Source organism: Hippocampus bargibanti, linkage group LG13 (assembly GCF_051943395.1).
Source record: "Hippocampus bargibanti isolate YZ-2025 linkage group LG13, ASM5194339v1, whole genome shotgun sequence".
Taxonomy (NCBI): Eukaryota; Metazoa; Chordata; class Actinopteri; order Syngnathiformes; family Syngnathidae; genus Hippocampus; species Hippocampus bargibanti.
Window position 1 is genome coordinate 11,926,193 of NC_142746.1, and position 23,636 is coordinate 11,949,828.

Consider the following 23,636-nt stretch of genomic DNA (forward strand, 5'->3'; position numbering starts at 1 on the left):
GTGGCGTACTAATTTTGCTAAAAAAATTATTTTGTTTTAGTTCTAACTACGTACCTTGAAAATCACCTGAGATGTGCCAAAAAAAACTTTACTGTACAATACAACCAATTTAAAGACGTGCTTTGGCGTTATCTAGCGGCCAAGTATGTTACTTGCAGATAAATAACAACTCCCGCCTTTCTATATTTGATTGGTTTAGCTGCATGTCAGTCAGGCGACAATAGATGCCCATTGTCCAGCCTCCTCGCCACTGTTTCACTTCGCCCCCGATGGACTTTTAGCCCAAGTATGATTGGTCTGGACCACAGGGCTACATTGCCATTGGTCTAGCCGTACGACTCCTCTTTTTTTATCGGTGGACCCGGTGCGAAGTGCCTCCCTCTTTCTTTCCGATTATCACATTCAGCTCGCGGTTGCAGAATTTGTTTTCTGATTTGGTTTATTCTGTTTTTTTTTCCAGGTTAAATTGTAAATTAACAGCACTCAAGCTATGTCTGTGTTTAGAGAGGTTCCCCAAGCGTCACCAGTAGCCGTGTTTAAGCTAACGCAGGACTTCAACAACGACCAGTTTCCACATAAAGTCAACCTCGGCGTTGGGGGTAAGTTGGAACACAGCATTGATTTAATTTATGAACATGTAATTTATGCAGTTCATTTGTATTTCTGTTTCATTTCATACACATGTTCACCTCAGATTGGCTTCATTACATATAATGATAATGTGTTCCCGTTTTTTGGTGTGACATTACATAATACAGTATGCCAAATGCCATAGGTCAGTGATACTAACTTGCACAATGGCCTCTTTACTCAGAATCAGTTTTGAGTTCAAGTTCCCCGCTTGTTTGTGAAACAACCGCACGTTTTAGTCCCGTGTAACCTTTGTCACATGTAATCAGATGACGAGTAGTAATCCTGAACCCTTTGCAAAAGAGGCTCGTGTGGTAACTTGCACGGCTGTGTTGTGTTGCTGCTTCTGCTCCCACCTGAGTCTATATTAAGTGCAGGAGGCTGCGGCTTTGTAATTCTTTCATCTGTGACAAGATGCAGCGTGACAGATGGCACATATAGGCCAAAACGTCATATTAAAATCACATTGGGATGGATGGTTGCAATACATTGTTTGCATACTCAGAATAAAATTGTCTAAAAAGCCTTGCACCTTAATTTGATTTAATAAATGTGATAAAAATGTACATTGTACACTTGACCATTACTCAATTTGGTTTTCTATGATTCAGCAATGTTTCACATTCCTGGTTATTTTCTTTCAGATTTTGAATGTTTTTGTTTTGTCAACTTGTACTGCAGCCTACCGCACGGATGAAGGCAAGCCGTGGGTTTTGCCAGTGGTGAAAAAAGTGGAAAAGATCATCGCCAACGATGACAACCTCAACCACGAGTACCTGCCCATCCTGGGTTTGCCTGAATTCAGATCCTCAGCATCCAAAATTGCACTGGGAGACAGCAGCCCTGCTATCAGGGAGAACAGGGTCAGTTACATGCACCGAATCACTGGATTTTACATTTCCTGTTTGGCTTCTTTTAGATTGGTTGTATGCCCCATTCAGGTGGGGGCAGTTCAGTGCCTTGGGGGTACTGGTGCACTGAAGATGGGAGCAGAGTTTCTGAGACGTTTCTACAATGGAAGCAACAACACAAAGACACCAGTCTATGTGTCTGCGCCGACTTGGGGTATAGTCACACTTGGGCTGCATTTACATTTCCGATTCACGTGACAAATTTTGATTTATTTCTTGATTTGTTTTTGAGTATCATTGACTAGTGTAGACATTTACAACTGAGTTTACACTGATTGGACTCATGAAACAGCCCAAACAAAACAGTGAATATAAAAAGGCCACACAACCCTGTTTAAACCCGGTGTTTTTTTGACCGAAACAGTTAGAGGAATATACAATACAATCCATATTGGTTTGTAGAGTCCTTTAACAACAGCTGAAGCTGTAACAGAGCACTTAACATGGGATAACTATCATATACAGGAAATAAAGCAGTCACAATGATGGTAAAAAGCACTAGGGAATAAAACTAAGATCAAATCTGAATCATTAAGCATAAGGTTGAAAAAAAAAACACTAAGGGGGACGGAAATGATCGTTTAAAAACTTTTTTGTTCCAAGATTAATTGTGATTTAAAACCTGTACATCACAATTGAAGATATTTAACCAAGGTAAAAAAATAAGCTCCTGAAATAATGTGTTAACTAATAACTGCATGGTGGCTACAGTATGCAATGTTCAGAATCAATTTATATCATATTCAAAATATTCCAGAAACACTTTCATTTACCCTTAATGCATTTCAATTGTTTTATGCTCTTTCTGACTTTTTTTCTGGCAGACATCTGAAGGTTTTGTGCTTATTCACAATACCCACATGCGTTGGGAGACATTGTTAGGGTTCAACTATATTATTTTGGTCATTGAATATTGATTTTAACAACAATAGTACTTCAGTGATATGTAGTTAATCATAAACATTCCATACACATATCCAAATTTTGCCACTCACCCCCCCCCCAAAAAAAAAATCTAAACTGTGTCAGTGTAAATCCATCTTTAACAACACAACAAAAAACATAGAATATTTAAGGTTGTAAAGCCTCTTTGGCCTTGATGAAGGACACTGTAAAGCTATTTTTTCTGTTTTTGTCTTAGTCACAACAGTTCCGTATATCAGTAGAGCACAGGTGTCAAAGTCAAGGCCCGCGGGCCAAATCCGGCCCGCCTCATCATTTTTTTCGGCCCGCGAAAACAAATCAAACTTGTTAAATTCCATGATGATTGCTAAAATCTGGGCCAAAATTTCATATTTTTGGATGTCAACCACAATAAAAGTCATTATTGTTGACTTCAGATTTGAAAACGAGTTATTCATTAATTTGCTGTGTGCTCTATATGTAATATTTGAATGGATTTAAACATTCTAATGGGTTCCCCAAATTCATAACGGCCCTCGAGAGGAAACCATAACTACAATGTGGCCCGCGGCAAAAAATGACTTTGACACCCCTGAAGTAGAGGAACAAAATTTTGATCATAGATTCCGCAACCTTATCAAAAATCAAGATCCAGTCTTATATTTAATCCAATTCACACTCAGACACACAAAATGTCATGGAAAATAGACCAATGTAGTAGAGAATGTAATACTTAAAATATGTTTGTGTTTTAAAGACAAACAAAAAAAGGGTCGGGGAGGGCTCCTCCTCCATCCACACCAACACTGGTTGTGCCAATGATAAGTGCACCTTGACACATTGTCTGAGCTGACCTTGTGTACAAAGTACAAACACATTAAAGAGACTTTCCTCATTTGCGACAGAAAATCACAACGGCGTCTTCACCAACGCTGGCTTTGAGGCTGTCCGCCCTTACAAGTACTGGGATGCACAGAAGAGAGGCCTTGATCTGTCTGGCTTCCTTGCTGACTTGGAGGTAAATCACATCCCCTTAACTCAGGAAACAACACCTCCAATGTCAAGCATCCCCGAAATTGATACGATTTGAAATTTAGATCAAGTTTTCTAGAACAGTCGGCTGAAAAATCCAATCTAGTTAACTATAACAGTTCATTTTTTGGTTGTTTGCTTTGATTTTTATGAAGCTAAAATATGGTCCTATTTTTTTGCCACTTTTTGTGGCAAAGACATAAAAAATGTTCTTTGTTGTTGTCCAAACTAAAATTGGTTGAGTGTCATCCAATATCCATCGCACTTAACCAGGTTCTATTTCCGTTCTCTCAGAGCTGCCCAGAGCGCTCCATCTTTGTCTTGCACGCTTGTGCCCACAATCCAACTGGCACGGATCCCACACAGGAGCAGTGGAAGCAGATTGCAGAAGTCATGATGGTATTGAAACTGTTGTGGTCTCCTCAAATGAACTCACACTGACGTGTTGTTAAATCATCGCATATATAATGGTTGTGTTTTTTTTCTTCTTCTTCTATTCTTTGGCAGAGACGGAAGCTATTTGTGTTCTTTGACTCAGCTTATCAAGGATTCGCTTCAGGCAGCCTGGATAAAGATGCCTGGGCTGTTCGTTTTTTTGTCTCGATGGGCTTTGAAATGTTCTGCGCCCAGTCATTCTCCAAGAACTTTGGCCTTTATAGTATGTAACACATGAGATTGCTTCTACGAGCTGGTCACGGATAAGATCTCAAGGGTGTTGTATTTTCTAAAATCGTATTTCACATGCTCACAGCTTTGAAGAGCAGATGCATAGACTTAATCTTTCATGGTTTTGAAGCCTGATTTTTTAAAAATTGTGTTTGATAGAATTGTTAACAGCAGTCTTCTCTAGTGTACATGAAAAAACGTCTTTTTTTAACACGGCTTCCACTCAGTTTTCCCTGCAGTCTGCATTTCTCTCATACCAATCATTTTTAACTCATTTACTGCCAGACAATATCACACATATGTGTGCACTCCAGTGCCAGGGTTTTTGTCATTGTCACTCAAATTACAGGACCCACAGGATATTAAGTTTTAAGACTAAATAATCATTCAATGCAGCGTAAGAAATCTTACTCTCCTCTTTCATCAGAAAAAAACCTTTGTTGATTTTATTTATCTCTAGAGTTATCTGCGATGGAAATCGGGGTGGCTGTACAAAAGGCAAATGCTGCCCCCTTGTGGGAGGGAAAAACATTGCCAAAGATCTGACTGTAGCTTGATTCGCACCCTTCAACAAAAAAGAAAAAACTAAACGCGAACAAAATCGGGAGTGGTGCTCCACGTCATGCTTTTCAATTCCCGAATACATTCGGGAATGGCAGTGAATGAGTTAACATGAAACTCTATTTTTACAAGACCCACATGCTAATACATTTTTGTTTGGAACCTGCTTATAATAAAGCACAATGTCTTATTCCCATTAGATGAACGTGTTGGCAACTTGACTGTGGTGGCTCACGATGCCGATAACCTGAAGCGAGTTCTGTCCCAAATGGAGAAAATTGTGCGAACAACCTGGTCCAACCCACCTACTCAGGGCGCTCGCATCGTTTCCGTCACAATCAACTCGCCGGAGCTCTTTGCCGAATGGTCAGCTGTCAAACTCAACATCTGGTGCAATGACTATGAAAGTTTTGCATTATCAAATGCAACATTTTATGTGTGTGACTCCAGGAAAGACAATGTGAAGACCATGGCTGACAGGGTGTTGTTGATGAGAGCCCAGCTGAAAGCCAAGCTCCAGGCTTTGGGGACGCCAGGAAGTTGGGACCACATCACAGAGCAAATTGGCATGTTCAGCTTCACTGGACTCAACCGTGAGTACGCACGCATTTGCAGACATGCACCACATCGCTTTGAATGCATTCGTAGTACTTGCAGAACTCAGCTATGCTAAGAATGGAAAGCATCTGTTCCTGCCGTTACACATATGTAGTAATGCAGCCCGCGTTGCTGCCGTTGTTATTTCCCGCAGCTAGACAAGTGGAATACATGGTGAAGGAGAAACACGTCTACTTGATGGCCAGCGGACGCATCAACATGTGTGGCTTGACTAGCAAGAACATTAACTACGTGGCTGAGTCCATCCACGAGGCCGTTACTAAGGTCCAGTAGAAGATTCAGTTCAGTGTACTCTACCCGAATCAAAGTGACTAAGGCAGGAGTGAGCAACGTGCAGCCGGTAAGATCTTCGCAACAATGTGATTCTAAAAACAACGGAGAAAACTAAAAGTACTGTTTTAAAAAGCCCTAAAATATTTCAGATTTCAATCCTCCTGATATACGGTGAAGATAAAACGTCTAACACGCTCCTCTTCAAACGCCATTCATTCTCTCTCTCTCTCTCGCTCTCTATTTGAAAGTTGTGGCATGACTAATTTATTTTTTAATTTCTGCTCATAGTACTGCCAGGACATTACCAGTAAGAGATTGATGTATTCCTAGTATCTTAACTTTCCAAAACTAGTTTATGGACTTTTCAATAATACATTAAATTCCTGAAATTAAGGTGCATTATTCATGTGCAACTTGCTAAACTGTCAAAATTATTCTGAACTGGAATATACACGCTTGTAATTTGGAACGAAAGAACATGAGGCTGTGTTTGATTAGACTTGAAACTTAATGTATAATGTTGTTTCTAGGGAAACATGGTGAACACTTACCGAACGACGAGTCGCCTACTTGAGCACTGACTTTCTTCCTTGTGTTTTTGTGTCTTTTTCACAAAGAGAAAATGTCCATGGGGTATTTCAAACTTCACCTTGGGAGGTTTTAACACTGTCACTACATTGCGTCGATTTATTCTGTTTAGTCTTAATGTGCACACGATTTCAAGCTATCAATGTACTTGAGAGAAACTTCAATAAATGCATTTAAGTCATCTTTGCATATTTGTCACTTTATGGTCGAATCAATGTGCATCTTAAGAAATGACTTATGCTCATATATACATTGAAAATATGGTCTCGGCCGCCATTTGTTCGGGTTTTGTTTTTTTCATGCTTGGGTGCTGATAAAGCGCTGGCCATGGCCTCTGGCAATGTTCTTTCTTTTCCACAGGAGAGCATAATTACCATTTTGTCCATGTTAGCGCTTTTTTCAGCTTCAGCTGTTGTTTAAGCACTATATAAATCGATATGTACTGTATGTATTGCATTCCATTTCTGACACCCGGCCTAATTTCAAGCTCATATAACTGCAGACCCATATAATTTCGGAATTAACTAACTTAAAAGTCTAAGGTTTCTAATGCTGTATTGAATGTTTATGTCTTCCTAAAACTCAATATTCTGTGGGTCCTGGAATTCAAGTGACAATGACAAAAACCCTGGCACTGGAGTGGACCAATGTTTGCATGTCGGGCAGTGAATGAGTTAAGGCAGTCATTTCAGTGTGATATTTTATTGAAATGCATGATCCGTGTCTTACCATGAAGTGATTTGGGTTGCTCCAACATTATCTTTCTTGTAAGAGGTAAATAACTGTGACACAATTTTAGTATTATGAGTACAGTAAATGTTACAAAACAATACAATTTTATTTGTCTCAATATATTTTTTTGCACTATTTATTCAAGCGTATTTGAGGTTTTCTCATCTTTGGAAGACATGACAGAAAATTATCCAAATTGCAAAATATGACAAGAAAATAAACAGATCAGATTTGTGTAAGTTCTAAATAAAAATGATTGATACGTAAACACAAAAGACCCTCAAACAGTTGTATAATTTTATTATTCATAATGTATTTTACATATACATTATTTAAATATTTTAGAACGTTGTTCAGTGTCTTTTTTTCAGTACTTGACTTACAGTGCATCCAAATAATCAAATGTGAAAACAAAATAAACAGAGCAGATCAATATTAATGGTCAATAAAAATAACACAAAGAACAATTATAATTTTCTTCAAATATTTTATATTTGCTCAATTTCTCATTAGATTTGTTCCCCTCAATAATAAAAATGGCAAAATGTGAGTATCAGTCAGTCATATCGAAATGACGTGTTTGTGTACAAAGAGTTGGCTTTGTCCCAAGCGCCAAGCAGGACATTATTTAAAACGCTATATAGATCAATATGTATTGTATTGTATTGTATTGTATTGTATTGTATTGTATTGTATTGTATCGTTATACTTTTTTCCCCATGTTACAGCCTCATAAGGACCCACAAGCCTCTATATCCATGTTGATGTCACTCAAATATGAATACATATTTTTTGATTTGTGAGGATCATACACCTAAGCAAAGAGTAGCGTAAGATTTGAAGGGAATTTATTTGGGAAGAAGTTAGTGCAGTAATGCTACTCATGCACTGCCCAGGTCCGAGCATGCATACAGACAGCAGGGCTCTCTAAAGGGAGCGATCCTGCTTTATAGGGTGTATAAATAAACAAACATGCAAATAACATTTCTATCCTTATAAATAATCGTCAGACAAACACACACTCATAGCTTATTGTTAGTTGGCTTTATAGGCAGCTTCAGTGTTGTGTTAAAAGATGTGGGAATGACAACATTTTTCCTGTGTTTTATATCATGATGTTTCGATGCAAGAGTGCCAAGCATTGATGTTTGTTTATGTATGTATGTATGTATGTATGTATGTATGTATGTATGTACGTATGTATGTATGTATTTATTTAAACACTGAAACCGATTCCATTATGAACTTAATGTCTCTAATCAATAGTCGGCGCCTCATGCTTGGAAAAATGATTTTTGAACGGATGATGTTTTTACACTAGCAAGATTCTCACTGTTGAAAATCAAGATTGTTTTTTTTAATGGCCATTGTCATAATGAAAATGTAATAGTGTCGAACCTCAAAAGGTCGAATGCAATTCTTATGGGGACAGTCCAATTTTTTTCACATGTTAAATGAATAATGTTCATAATAACTGAATGGTAATAGTCTGTTCCACTGTCAGGATGTTTCCATCAAGAAAAAGCATCAACTGATGCTTTTTCTTTGCACTTGTTCTCAGCTGACCTGAGAGCAACATAACAATTCTCAGCCTTCTTATTTTTTCACATTCCTACATCCTGTTCATATATGATTTCATAGGCACATATTTGTTAAACATTGCATCAAATTCAGAATTGTAAAATGTCAGAGAGCTTCAACTTTAGCGGTTCCACTATGTTTCAATTACCACAGATTTGTCTTATTGCACGATAATTATTATGGCATCACATCCATTATCAGTTCACGTGATCGTCCCTAAACCTACACAAGGTCAGAAAATGCTGTTTGCTAAAAACATGCAATGACAGAATTAGTAGTAGACATACTATCTGATGCTAAATGAAGTCCTTCGACTGTACATATTGCTATTGTTCATTTACTATTTGGTTATCTCATATAAAAAAACAGGTAAGAAAGTGTCACCTTTTGAAGATTGTGCAAGCCCCTCTTAAGTCTGCAAGAATTACAGTTAGTAGTCGTTCAAGTTCAGGAGAATATGGCTCTTATTTTTTCAATCAGCTGTAAAAAATGTGCCCTCATCTGTACAAGTCGTTACTTTTTCTTTTCTTCTTCATGTGTTGGCAGTAGATGGCGCACTTGTGACGCGAGTTTGGGCAAACAATTCCAGTTGCAAACTGCCTCACAATATGAAACAAAACATGATACCTTGCCCTTTGCTGATGGTAAGCACGTCCTCATGACAATTCAGAAGGAAATCAGAGGATATAAGTCAAGCAATATATATAAAATGCACTAACTAGATTTTAGGGGAAATGAAAAATGTTATGAATGTCATAATTTCGTCCATGGGTAATGCACTGTGAGTCAATCAAAGTCAAGCTCAACCGCACATGCGAGAGAAAATGTGAGGATGGCTGGTATTTAAAATGAGTGGTGCCTGCCTCCCCTCAAAAATAAAATATAACAATAATGTTTGATGTTACATCGTGACCTGTCCATTTTTTGTCATTTTTCTATTAAAAAAAATGCATGTTGTGGTGAATTATCCTGCTAAATTGTCACAAATATTGGCTTTGAAAAAGAAGAATGATGTATCGTTGAAATTTTGTGGCTTGAATGGCTGTACATCTATCACACTAAGATGGTGCATGTACTAGGGGTTATCAGAACCTTTGAGGACTGAGAAAAGAGATTCAGAAAAATGATCTATAATCAAATAACATCCCAGTGCATTTCAAAGCCACACTGACCATCAGATAAAAGATGATTCACGCTATCAAGACAAAATCCTGAGACCAAACTCAAAAATGCTTCTGTGGCCATGTGCTGTGGGGAAAGCAGTGACCTCTGAAATTAAGCAGTTTTCACACAAACAAATGCTTCCACAATGTCCAAATTCTGTGTTGCCGCTGGGCAGGTGAGTAAGTGGTTGGTTTCTAAGATGTTCTTCACCAGTGATGCCCTGCAGCAACAACAACTGCAATTTTAACTTTAAGTACTCATTTTAGATTAAATTTGAAACATTTTTAAGAAACAAAATTCCAGTTGACTTAATTTAAGCTTTACGCATGACTGCAAAAGTATTCATTGGAGCTGCAAAACTACCAGCAAGGCTTCAATGATTTGGGTGACCACAGATCCCGAGTGGCCATTTTAAATCAACAAATTCTGGCATAAACACATATACCCAACCAGCACTGGAACCAGTTTATTGTGAAAGGTGTATCAGAGGCTTTATTTCACGTTAGGGGAATTAAATCACCATGAAGCAGATTGAGCCAATGTATTGCTTGCGGGAATTTTCAACTCCACTTCCATTTATGAAGAAGGTGTGAAGGGAGCCAGTTTAGGGACTGAGTATCCGTGAAGACCTGAGAGCACTGGTAACTATAGAATATGATGATAATGGCCTCTGGAGGAAGGGGCCTGGGCATCAAGGGAGTCTAAGTAATGCTTGGATGAGAAAGGTCATAATAAATAGATGTGTGCTAGCTTGTTACTGGAGGCTGCTTTGGACCTTCCTCCAAGCTCCTTTCTCCATCCCGTGACTTTTTCCTCCTTTTGTTACCTGAAAACAAGGTTAACCTGTTGACATTTAGTGACACACAAAAGAATGCCAATGGGATTAATCATCCCCCCATATTTTCAGTATACGTATTGCAGTTTAACCCGACAACCTTTCGGTCGGCTTTGTATTTCCTGCAAAATTCGCTAATGATGCTTTTTATTGGATGAGCTTTCATCAATGAAAGACAAAAAAATCACTCGAATCAATTGATCAAAATTGGTCACAGATGTTGGTCGTTTTAGTCAGTGGCAGTTAACAAGACTCCTGGCATGACTATTCAGTGTCAAGTCATTTTTTGGCATCCACCACCACCATGCAAATCGTGACAAAAATATGGCTGCGCTAAGAATTAACATAGCATATCACAGCTGATGTTAAATGGCACTCACCACTCACCTATCAGCATTTTAAAAGCCCTGTGATAAAGCCCAAATGCCATCAGATTCACAGTTTTTATGGTCTTGTTTTTGGTGATGAGTAAAGTTGAACTCGCAACAAACATACTTTTTGGAATTACGTTGAGAAATGTTAAACAAAAATTTACAATTTTATTTTTTGTAGCGGTAGTCTGACCAAAACAGCCTAACTGGAAAGCTATGTGAAGTAAAATTGCATGCGAAACAGTCAGTCAATGACCCCGTGCACATTGACTCAAACATTAGACCGGGCAATATATCCATGGACCTAAATGAAAGAATAAATCAATAGGTCATGTAGGGAGCTCAGAGTGTGTAAGGAACCATCAGCGGGAACCCATCATCTGTTGCTAAACTACGCCAGGTACAGTTCCCACGTCTGACACAAGCTGTTAAAGAAGATGCAAGCATTGCTTGATGTGTTCACGGCAGCTGTCTCACTCACTCAATTTCTGCAGGAGCTTTTTCCCGACGTTCTCTTCGGAGCTGGACAGAGAGCGAGAGCTGATGTAAGGAGAGGTGGATGGCTGAGAGTCTGTAGGCACGTCTGAAAGAAGACACAAAAAAAGTTGAGTGGGTTGAATTTTGCAAGATTTATACTCAGTCGGATTTTTATATGATTTGTGTATATTTCTTTATACCCAATAATACTTTTGCACACAAAAATATGAACCACTTCAACGCAGTTATTTTCTTCTTATTCCATTTTAACACTAGACATGAAACTTATTGACACAAACAAATATAAATGTATGTATGTCCTAAAACTAAATATTCCGTGGGTGATGGAATTCTAGTGACAATTACAAAAAAACTGGTACTGGAGTGGACATTTTTTTGCAGACCTGGCATTGAATGAGTTAAATTCGCCTACAGTCACAATAAAGTGCTGTCAGGGGTAGCTTCAACATACTGTATATCAAATTCTACAACCCCCCACCCTATGTTTCAAATACCAGATTTTTGGAATATACATTATAAAAATGAGATACATCTAGTTTTTGCGCCATTAATATGACCAAGAGAGAATACTACTGACTACTACTATAGAAATGATCTACACGTTTATTCAAACAGCTAATAATATTGAACAATACTGACCGTTTTCTCCATAATTTTCTGGTCGATCCTCTTCGATGTAGGGGATCTCATCCATACGGAGGAACACTGCGTCATTGGGACTCCGCTGGCCATCAGATTTGCTGCCTGTGAAGAAAGGTGCTAATCAATCGTAGCCATGAAGGTAAATGAGTCGTGATTGAACTGGGAGCGGCTTTAGTTGCTGTAGAAGTCATTTGAAGTGATTTTACAAATTATGGACACAACTTGTCCGGAGGTGTCGGTTATCCTTTAAGGCACGATATAAATCAAGATGTATTGTAATACCGCATAATTATTTACTTACAGTTGATTCATAATACCACTCAAAGAAAAGTTATTATTTAGCAAAGTACACCAAATGCAAATTTCACTTGCGGTGCCCACCATCACTTGACCCAAGGAACACACAAATGACATGATTAAATACAAAATTGTTACATATCCAATCAGTAATTACTTACGAACTATACGATTTCTCTCATTGAGCCTGCAAGTGTTACGAAAGCCCACGTGGGGATGGAGCTGAGCGAGCCGAGCCAGTCCCAGGCGGGTGTGTGCGCTGGTGAGGGGGAGGGCGATACTGTGAGAGCGAGCTTCCACCGCAGGCGGTCTCCCTTTCCCATCTGCGTCCACCGGGTCCGGCGTTTGGGGGGAGCTGTCCATCCGTGTGGCCGTCAGGGCGTTCTGGTAGTGCGTCCTGATTATCTGAGGGACGGTTCACAATTTTGGGAAAAATTCGGCTGTCGCGTGCTTAATGAAAATGAGTTTTTCACCTTGATGATCTGCAGGTCTGTAAGCTGTCGGACCGAGTAGTCCGGTATGTAGAGACCTCCTGCAGAGAGCTGACCAATACTGCCACCACTCAGCAGCGAGTCTGATTGGTTCAGACCACTGCTGCGAGAGTTGTATCGATGACCTGCATTTAAAAAACAGGTAAAACACTGTTGGCACATGCAGATTAGCATAAGTACAGTGGTTAGTGCGTCGACCTCAAAACGCAAGCCTCTTTCACAAATAATATGTAATAATATGAACCATTAAAAAAAAAGTTAAATCTCAGTTTTTTAGCACGCAAGAAGAAGCCATGTATTTAATTTAATTGCAGCATTTAATTCATTCACTGCCAGACGATGTGCAAAAATGTGTCCACTCCAGTGCCAGGGTTTTTGTCATTGTCACTCAAAATCCTGGACTCACAGAATATTGAGTTATAGGACTACATAAACATTCAATGCATCGTAAGAAACCTTAGACTCTCTTCTTTCATCAGAAAAAAAGAGTTAATTCCTAAATTATATAGGTCTGAAGTTATATGAGCGTGAAATGAGGAGGGCTGTCCAAAAAACAATGCAATACATACATATTGGTTTATATAGGGCTTTAACAACAGCTGAATCTGGAACAAAGCGCTAACATGGAAAAAAGGAAATGCTGCCCCCTTGCGAAAGAGAAAAAATATTGCCAGAGGTCTGGCCAGGGTTTTATTGGCATCCAAGCAAGAAAAACCAAAACCTGAACAAATTCGGGAATGGCGCTGCAGTCATATTTTCAATTCCTGAATAATTTTGTGAGTGACAGTTAATGAGTTAATCATTATTCTAAAACTTTTTTTTCTGTAATTTCACACTATTTTTATAATAGAACAACACACTGTTTTTGTTTTGTCTCTCTCATATTTTACAGCTCCACCGTGTTTACATCCCAAAGCCCATTGGTGCTACTTTCCTTTCCACAGCAGATCGAAAGAAAAGTTTGGGTTTGATTGAGTTTTTTTATTCTGAAATATGAATTTTTGCAATGTCCTCATCTCGTGATGAAGAGATATTAAAATAACTTGCATTAAGCCTCCTGCATTTGAATACACAACAATGTCCACATACACTTGGAGAGCAAAAGTGCACATTTTAAGAACTGAAAATCTTTTCTGCTTGCTCGGCAGTCTTAGCTCACATAATCCAGTGAGGTTGTCTGCTGGGAAATTCTCTCTCAATCTCATCTTTTTAATTACTTTCTTCAAACAGCCGCTGCTCGGCTGCACACTTAATTTATTGGAGCGGGGGGATTTAGATGTCAGTTATTTCCCCTGGTGATCATTGCTCCTTCTCGCCGCCGTCAACGCCATCTTGGATCTGTGGACATTTATTGACTGCTCCTTGTCATTGTCAATACACTTACCAATTGGCAGGGGCGGTATGAGGGCTGGCATGCCGTAGTAGGAAAATGCTCCATTTTCAAAGCGGAGGGCCTCCTTTCCGACTTCTACTTCCACCCGTCCCTGTAACATCAGCACCACTGTCACCACCACCATTTTTTGAAACTTTTCAATACACAATGTTTCAGTACTTTTTGCACAACTTCCCCCCAAAAAAGGTCAACGGCAAAATTTATCTTTCATTTTCTTGTTCACCTAAAAGTTCTTCTCGTCATGCTGTTCACATGTTGGCATTATAAGAAGATGGGAAATAAATGATTAACACTCGCAGTGTCAACAGCAAATTGGGAGGGAGCGACTGGAAGAGTCACAGAAAGGCATAGATATATTCCTCAGCATCCTGGCCACCTCCGTGAAAATCAGCTCTATCATTAGTTCAACAGATCATTAATTTCTACCTCTTTAGACAACAATCCGAATTTGTTTCATTCTTTTGTGTTTTTCGAAAACAATGGAAACATAACTTAAGCCCATTTTTTTGGAGGAGAATGACATTATGGCCTTAGGTCAGTTAACTCATTCACTGCCAGACGATATACAAATATGTGTGCACTCCAATGCCAGGGTTTTTGTGATTTTCACTCAAATTGCAGGACCCACAGAATATTGAGTTTTAGGACTATTATATATGTAAACAAATACTGTACAGCATAAGAAACCTTAGCCTCTCTTTTTTTCATTAGAAAAAAAGTTAATTTTGAGTTTCCTTGGATGTAGAGTTATCTGCATTGAAAGTGGGGGTGGGTGTACAAAAGGTGAATGCTGCTCCCTCGTGAGAGGAAAAAACATTGCCAGGGATCTGACCGAAGCTTGAAACGCACCCCCATGCAAGAAAAAAACAAAACCTGAACAAATTCGGGAATGGCACTCCACGTCATGCTTTTCAATTCCCGAATAAATTCTGGAATGGCAGTGAATGAGTTAAGGTTGGGAAACAATGTCATTATAACTTGGTGATGGCGTTTGAATATTTTGTTTTTTTTATCCTCAACGGAATTGGATATGTTTACCTGCAGGATGAGGACAAAGTAGTCAACGGGTTTGTTCCTTAAGAAGAGGTAGTGCTGAGCAGCGTGTTTGTTCTTGGGGTTGAATTTGAGTTCTTGCACCACACTGGGATGCTTAATGAGACGGAGCAGGATCTTCTCTGACAGGTGACACGGCCTGAACGGCTCCACCTCTGATAGCCAGAGACACAAACGCGCACACGGCAATATGGGACAGTGAGGGGAGAAAAACACCAACTGAGCTTTTTTTTTTTTTTTGTTCTCTTGTCTATCTGTCCCATTCACAAAACACATAAAGTAAACATTTTGTTATCGCCCTTTGTGACGATTTAAATTTGAGTTTGTGCTCAATTCTACAGGTCCCCACATTGTCATGCAACCTACCTGTAGCCAAGAAGCGATGTGTCGCCAGCAACAACTGGGGGGAGATCTTCACATTCAGCTCGTTTTCTGCCACCTTGAAGATGGAAAAGTCCTGCTGTTTCCTCTCATGGTGCGATACTCGCCTTTTCGTGCGATTATCAGCTGCAAAACACACAGTGAAATATTTCAACACGTTTATTCTTCTTACACACACAAAATAGGTTGTAGTCATTTCTTTATGACCACGGATTGCATTGGATAATTTACGTGCATACAGTATTTGATTGCTACATAGACTCCTTCCTTGTGTATGCAAAGGTATTTCACTCATTCACTTCCATTCACGTATAATTCAGTAATTGAAAATATGACAGAGAGCACCATTCCCGAATTTGTTCGGGTTTCATTTTTTCATGCTTGGGTGCTAATAAAGTGCAGGCCAAACTTCTAGCAATGTTTTTTTTTTGTCTTCCACAAGGGGTTAGCATTTCACAAGGGGTTAGCATTTCACTTTTTTCCAGCTTCAGCTGTTGTCAAAGCTCCATATAAACCAATATACGTATATATATTGCATTGTATTTTGGACTGTCATGATCTGGTTGGCGACCAACGGGGGGCGCTGTCGGCCCCGCCTGCACCTGCACAGGTGCTGGTCGTCCCGATCAGATTGGCGACCAACGGGTAGCGACGTCAGCCCTGCCGGCAGCCTCGCAGGTGCGGGTCGTTATAATCACTGACACTTAAAAGGACACCCAGTACGATCATCCGTTGCCGGTTCATTGTTTGTTTGCTTCTTGGTTGCTGCATGCATCGTGTACGTGTTTGTTTAACCTTGGTGGGGTTTTACTTTTGGTCTTCTTTTGCTACTTTGTATTTTTTCCATTCAGATGATTTTGATGTTTTACATTTTGTTCCTGCTGACTTTAATTTAATACAATTTGTCAAACAACCTCCTACTCACTCCTGCCTGCTTTTTGGGATCCGCACCCGCCATCACCACCTTGCAAAACGTGACATGGACAGCCTCCCTAATTTCAAGATCATATAATTCCACACCCATATAATTTAGGAATTAACTCTTTTTTTTCCTGATGAAAGAAGAGAGTCTCAGTTTCCTAACGCTGCATTGAAGGTTTATGTAGTCCTGAAAATTCAATATTCTATGAGTCCTGGAATTCGAGTGACAATGACGAAAACCTTCGCACTGCAGTGGACATTTTTGCACATGTTTAGCAGTAAATGAGGGAATATAATACATTTATTCAGATGAATTGGAACAGCTCCATCAACAGCTGGTGCCATAAAGACGTAAGCTTCTCTTGACTATATGTGTAATTAGGGAATGAGCACACATTACACGTGCAATTAAATTAATCCCACCACCCTACCGAGCGGTGGTACATATTAAGAAAGCACATAAGGAGAGTGACATTATGGTGATTTAATTTATTTCATTGTGTATAAGTAGTGAGCTGTGAAGAACAAGTGCGAGAACGTTGGATAAATGAATTGATGAGGCGATTAATAATGCAATCGATGATTCAAAGAAAATGGGAACATCTGATATTGTGAAGTGAAATTTTTGGGGCGCTATTTACGTGGATTTGTATTCTTGTAAATACTGGCGTCAGTTTTTCACGTTGAAGTTCGTTGATTCGTTCCATCTGTTTTACATGCGGAACGGATTAGGGAACTTCCTGTCATCAACAGGTTATTTGAATGTGTTTTTATCATTGCTGCCACATGCTGCTTCACTTAGTCTAAAGATTAAGAGATGATTATCTGATGACAGTAGTGTTAGTCTGTTTTAGTGAACGTCATTTGTGTGCAGTTAAACGTAGGACGAATTCTTCATCCTTCTGATTCATTTTGCAGTGCGGCTCTGTAAAAGAAAAGCTGCTGTTTATTTGTCAAGTCTACATACTGTAAAGATCCGTCTCATCTACGATCTCAGATTTGATGATCTCTTCGATGACGTCCTCCAAGGTGACGATGCCCATCACCTCATAGAATGGGTCTCCTTCCCCCTCGTTGTTGACCCGCTGCACTACAGCCAGGTGGGATTTACCTGCATCAAAAAAAAAGACAATATTTTCAGAGGAGATTGCCCGTTCTTACTAGAATGTAGTGTTTTGTCTGTGTAGGCTCTCAGTCATACTGGAGTGGTCCATTGATGAAAAGGTTTCGTCAGCCGTCATCCGTACTTCTTTGAAGATGTCTGACTTAAGTTCGCTCCTCATCCAAAGAGATTCGTCAGCGAACTTAAGTTGTGCTAGTAACTCTGGCCCCTATGATGTACATAGGGCTAGAGTTACCAGCACAACTATAGTGCGCTGACGAAGCGCTTCGAATGAGGTGCGAAACGTCCGACACCTTCAATGATATACAGTAAAGTCTCGTTATATCGATATCGGATATATCGATAGTCCCGGTTATATCGATACTGTTTCTATGCACGCACGGAGAAAATTACATGCAAACAGGGTCGGATATATCGATAGTCCCGGTTATATCGATATTTTTTCGGACTCCCTTGAATATCGATATAACGAGACTTTACTGTATATAGGGCCAGAGTTACCAGCGCAACTTTAGTTCGCTGACAAAGCTCTTCGGATGAGGGGTGAAACATCCGACACCTTCAAAGAAGTACAGATAACGGGTGAAGAAACCTTTTCTTTGACCAGAATACAGTATTTTTTTGCTTTATACTTTTTACCTAAAACATTCGAAAATACAAACTCCAGGCAAATTTGACAGGTTTCAGTTCACTCCATTTATCACCAACAATGTTTGTACAATGCTTGACTATACAATACTCTATTCTCATAAGAAGTTGTTGTAATGGAACACTCTCAGAAAAAAATCTGCCACTTGTTCTTTGCAGTCCAAATGAAAGTGAACATTAAGGCAGCTAAAAAGCCATGAACCGTATCACATATGCAAGCTTACTTATGATATTGCTTGAACTTCTCGATGACTTCTGTGGCTCAGACGAGTATTTGAGGGATTAGCCTGGAGACTATTCGGGAAGATTTGGGCTGCCCTTACGTAAAACATTATTATGCAATCAGTCTGGGGATGGCTGCATCTGCCACCTCTGTGTTGAAAACTACTCAAATACAATGTGACACCATGAAGTCAGTACATTCAAACATTATAAGCATCAAAACATGGTGCACAAAAAAATAGTGGTATTTTTTGCTGCATGATATCCAAATAGGTTATTTAACCATTTGCCAGCAGAGACAGATATCTGTCCTCCGCTGAGCCAGTTCATGAGATTTAAAGCAATAACTGGTGAGGGGTCAAACCTTTAAATCCTCTCAAGCAGCGGTGTGCAACCTGTGGCCCGTCAACTATAAACATCGACGGGAACATGTAGATGGTGCCGCCGTGCAACTCTCAAGACAAATTGAAACTCATAAAAACAGCTGCACAGCACACATTGAACCCAAAAATGCTGATAATGTCAAAATATGAACGCATTCAAATCATAAAACACACTGATTGACAGAGTGCTCAAAATGTATGTGAATTTGGCTAAGGTGATGGCGGCAGCCTGTCTAAGTAGCTCAGGTGAGTCAGACGTGGATATGCCCTCAGAGCCGCTGATGTGCCCGGGTACTGCATTATGTCACTTGTGCATTACATAATACTCTTGCATTACAACACACACACACACACACACACACACACACACACACACACACACACACACACACACACACACACACACACACACACACACACACACGCCCCGAGTGAAAGTGGGTCTAATGTGAATGAATGTCTCTTGCAAATTGTTCTGCTCCACCAGTTTCCAAGGCTCCCTTCCCATGATGTATTGTTCTGTGAACATCACATTACGTTCACTGTCTGTGATGATATAATTGCTACATTACGATCGATAGATCATCAGAACCAGAATTGTTACATTTTACACATTGTTGTTTTGTTTATGTTGTACTTTGTTGGCAGATTCCTTAATGCTATCTTGTGCTTCTATCGGATACCATGCCATTGCGCAGAGGGACCTAATGAATCGTTCATTGGGTGTTCACATGCAGACAGATTTTGCTCGAGAGTGATGACATTTCCCCCTCATTTCCGCAGTAAGACAAACCCCAGTGATCCCTCTGTGACGTTCTCTCAGCGGGGCTGCCCATGCACTGGGAGCATTTAATTCATCAATGTATGAAGAAGCCGCCAGACAGGAAAGGAAAAAAGGTTAGGGTTGCATTTTTCATTATAGCTCTGCAGGTTGAATGGCAACTGCCTGCGGAGTGTAGGATGGGGTGGGTGAGGGGGAGCTCTTCATAGTCAGACCAAAAGCTATCCATCATAATCCTGAGAAGGATGAAGCAATGGACCTCCTGACCTGTAAGTGACAATGACATTTATGATCCTCTCCCCAAAGTCAACATGTCTCCCTTCACATAATCTGTAAACTGAAGCGTTTACTGGCACCTGATTTATGGGTCAAACTTTTTTTTGACCGAATGCCCAAGTTCTTGTTACCAAATCCATTTGAAATGCTCATATTGTTGCTGTTTTTTCCCACCATTTTTGTCTGTCTTCTTGAACTGAAATGTTCTTCACTTTTCAGTTCCTGAATACATTTGTGAATGGCAGTTAAGCTTTCCAAAATGATGTATGTGGAGCAGCGTTCTGGATGTAAGTGCATTAAATTTGATGGAACACTGATTATAGGTTTTATGAATAACAAGAACTTCTCACGAACAAAGATTGCCTATAGATGCCAAGATAAGCCAAAAAGCCAGGCGCAAATTTTTGTTTGTATGTTTCGTTCCAGTCCATCCCTTGGTGGACCTGATGTCTAAAATTGATAAATGCCCACACAAAGGCCTAATTCCATCACGTTTGTATGCTCTGTAACCCCTGCATGAACCCACTTGGTTTTACACTGTTTCACATTTCACATCTGGCACTCTCCATAGGGATGAAAGGCTCCTCATGGCCACGGCCTACTGTGACCTTAACATGGCACTTTTCTTATTTTTCGGTGTGTTTTTAACTACATGCAAGCACTTCAAAGGCTCTTCACACCATAGGTGGTGAGAGGTCCAGAATGGCAAGCAGAACATATGGTGCCTTAAAAGCAAACAGCACCACCTTCCTGATAGTCCGGCGGCCTGGGATTGATCGAAAAGGAGCAGGATTCACCCCGGTGTTCAATTACCTCGTTTGAATTCCTCCAGCATCACGTCCAACTTGGTATCGTTGAACACGCAGTGCATGGGGCGCTTGTAGAACTCGGTGATGGTCTTGAGCGGGGTGCCATCATCGGGGTCCACGAAGGCCAGGTCCTTTACGAACAGGATGTCCACAATGTTGGATCGCTCGTTCTCGTACACCGGGATCCTGGTGAAGCCGCTCTGCATCACGTCAGACATGGTCCCGAAGTCCAGCGAGGCGTCCGAAGACAGCATGTAGCAGTCGGACAGAGGGGTGAGGACATCCTCTACCGTCTTGGTCCTCAGCTCCAGAGCCCCTTGGATAATGTTGAGCTCCTCCTTTACCAGGTCGTGGTACGGGTCAGTGACGCGCAGCATGGCCACTAGCTTCTCTCGCGTGTAGAAGCTGGAGATCTCCTGGTGGAGCAAAAAGTCCAGGATCTTGGACACCGGATAGGCAATGGGCAGGAAGAGGAGCATGAGGAGCCGGGTGGCGCACAGGGTCTTGGACGCGATGGCGAGGCTGTGCCGGGACGCAACCGAATGAGGCAATATCTCCCCGATGAAGAAAATCCCCAAAGTGCAGGATGCGGTGGAAAGTGCAGTCATTCCTAAAATCTGACACATCCACACCACGAAGCAAGTATTGGTCAGGACGTTCCCCAGCACCACCGTGCAGAGGATGTAGTTGCCATGTTTGCGCACAGACTCGATTTTCCGCGCGTATTTCTGCTCCTTCTGGGTGCCGCTGTTCTGCAGCACCCGCAGCTCCACGGGGTCCAACGCCAGCATGCTGATGTTGAGCCCGCTGCACAGTGCCGAGAGCGCCAAGAGCAGCACGGACACGCCGGCTTGCAGCCACGCGTCCGCCTCGGCGGGTCTCTCCACTACCGCCAACCAAAAGTCTTTCGTGTCAAAGTGGTCCCATTTGAGGCCGTCAAATGCGCACATGGAGTAATACTTGACCGTCTCGCCTCGGCGCAAGTGCTTGGCGAGGAGCTCGACGAGCACCGAGTTGTGGCTCGAGGCAGATCTGAACGAACCGAGCAGCTCAATATCAGAAGTCCGGGCGCTCTCCTCCTCACACGGGTTCCCCCTGAAACGAGCCCCATCCCGATCCGGTTCTTCTACAAAGGCGATCCACGGCGCAGCTGGAGCCGCTTCGCCTCCCCCGCTCCGGTTCACGCGGGGATGTTCCGTGTAGTAAACCCTCAACACGAAGCGAGTCCCCTCCGTGGCTCTCAAGACGCCCTCCTGCACTGACAGCTCGCCGCTTTGGGTGTCCTCGGGCCGGACGCCGAGCAGAGCCGCGGCGGGAGCTGCAAACCTCGAGAGGATGATGAGGGGGAGAATGAAATGGAGGAAATGATGCGGGATGCGGCAGGGAGCAGCATCCGCAGCCATCATGGTGAACGAAGGACGTGGGGAGCTGGCACGGTCACGTGGTTTGCAGACGGAGCCGCATATCCACTGAACGCAGCCGCGGGTATGTCACACTGTGAACACGCACCGCAGCTTTTAAATATACATGACACCCGTGTGACGTCTCCTTAGCTTTCTGCCACTTGCTAAAAATAGGATCGGGACGCGTGACACCCTGTGTCAAATCCACGCCATTATATTTCATTAATAACATACGATATATTTCATGGTATAAAATACGATTCAAACAACAATGATAACAACAGCAACGTGTCCAAATGCCCCAAAAATCGATAAAAACGATATAATATGCATGTAGTTCTCAAAGTAACCGCTAGATGGGAGCATCGTCACTTATTTCAACCAAAGCCAAAGGAACAAGACTTCTTGCCAAGTGGCTTGACTGACATTCTGAAGTATCGGAGAAGGGGGAAGTACTCCAGTGCAAGTTCGTGCCATTGAGAACAAGTCCAGGTGCTTCAGTACAAGTGAGGGGAAAGTGTTTTCGTACTTTAACACTTGAAATCCCAACCGCCATCTTTTTCAGAATAAAAGAACTCCACGACTGTCTAGTCGTGTTTCACTTCTACCTAATTAGTGAAAGAAATGACATTCAAAAGAAACGTTTGCAGCTCCAAACTTTTAAATTCCACATTCAAATCATTAAATGTATATTTGAGCGAAATAAAGTATTTACAAACCAATGACATTCCCGTTTTAATACAGTTTAAATACAGTGTGTGGGATTTATTTCAAAATTCCAAAATTGAACATCAGAACTATAAAAACTGACATAGAAAGGTTTATAAAAGCAAAACAAAAGACAACAAAGTCAACTGTTTTCAATCATGCCAATGAAAAAATAACACAGTCGATTTTATCATCCCTATTGTTTTTAAGTTTCCCTTTACACCGGCGAATGCAATCACACACACCTCATACAGATAGATAATGTACCTTATGTATATATTTTTACCTTTAATAACATCGTGGACTTAAACATCGTTTGGACTTAAATAATGATTTGTTATTTTCATTCTGATTAAATTATATATAAACAGATATTTATTTTTATAAGTGGTTCATTGGATACTGAAGCGTTTGTACGATCGTGAGGATAATTACATTAAATCTTTCTGATTATTTTTGTTCTTTTTATTACAACTTTTTAGGATGGCAGAAACCAACGGTAATCTCCACCCATGGTAACAGCTTTAGTGAATCATATTTGGCTGCTATACCTATTATGTTCAGACCAGGAATGGGTCACCAATTTCGGACACACAAACTCACACGCACACGCACACACAGGTCCTTGGAATATGAATGTCTATGTGTGATAAGGCAATCGTAACTGTACACGCACAAAAATATATTTGTAAAGTTAACATGTTGGTTTTTGCAGCGTGCGGAATAAGGAGAACATCATTCA

The 23,636-nt window shown here is 40.8% G+C and overlaps 3 protein-coding genes across 4 annotated transcripts in view; 2 read left to right on the forward strand and 1 right to left on the reverse strand.

Annotated features, from left to right (window-relative positions):
* Positions 1 to 359: 359 nt before the first annotated feature.
* Positions 360 to 6,363, forward strand: got1 (glutamic-oxaloacetic transaminase 1, soluble). Of its 2 annotated transcripts, XR_016116984.1 has the most exons (10): positions 360 to 599; positions 1,312 to 1,493; positions 1,572 to 1,695; positions 3,350 to 3,462; positions 3,771 to 3,875; positions 3,984 to 4,134; positions 4,904 to 5,069; positions 5,154 to 5,296; positions 5,455 to 5,661; positions 6,125 to 6,363. XR_016116984.1 is itself a non-coding variant. In XM_089012831.1 (9 exons), exons 1-9 carry the CDS (start codon positions 491 to 493, stop codon positions 5,592 to 5,594), a joined length of 1,233 nt encoding a protein of 410 aa, XP_088868957.1. In that variant the 5' UTR covers positions 360 to 490; the 3' UTR covers positions 5,595 to 6,363. The 2 variants fall into 2 exon arrangements, 1 of the variants encoding a protein (XP_088868957.1); XM_089012831.1 differs by having other exon boundaries at positions 5,455 to 6,363.
* A 1,720-nt stretch (positions 6,364 to 8,083) lies between these two features.
* cnnm1 (cyclin and CBS domain divalent metal cation transport mediator 1) lies at positions 8,084 to 22,261 on the reverse strand. Its single transcript, XM_089012828.1, has 10 exons — positions 20,788 to 22,261; positions 17,509 to 17,652; positions 15,606 to 15,746; positions 15,225 to 15,394; positions 14,178 to 14,277; positions 12,776 to 12,918; positions 12,464 to 12,707; positions 12,003 to 12,107; positions 11,347 to 11,448; positions 8,084 to 10,485 (listed from the first exon to the last, which is right to left on the reverse strand). The coding sequence occupies exons 1-10, from the start codon at positions 22,187 to 22,189 to the stop codon at positions 10,406 to 10,408; spliced, it is 2,631 nt and encodes an 876-aa protein (XP_088868954.1). The 5' UTR covers positions 22,190 to 22,261; the 3' UTR covers positions 8,084 to 10,405.
* hpse2 (heparanase 2) overlaps positions 22,140 to 23,636 on the forward strand; it is a 54,096-nt gene continuing 52,599 nt past the window's right edge. The window contains exon 1 of the mRNA XM_089012830.1: positions 22,140 to 22,268. The gene's annotated coding sequence lies outside the window, so the exon portion shown is untranslated. The remainder of the gene's footprint in view (positions 22,269 to 23,636) is intronic.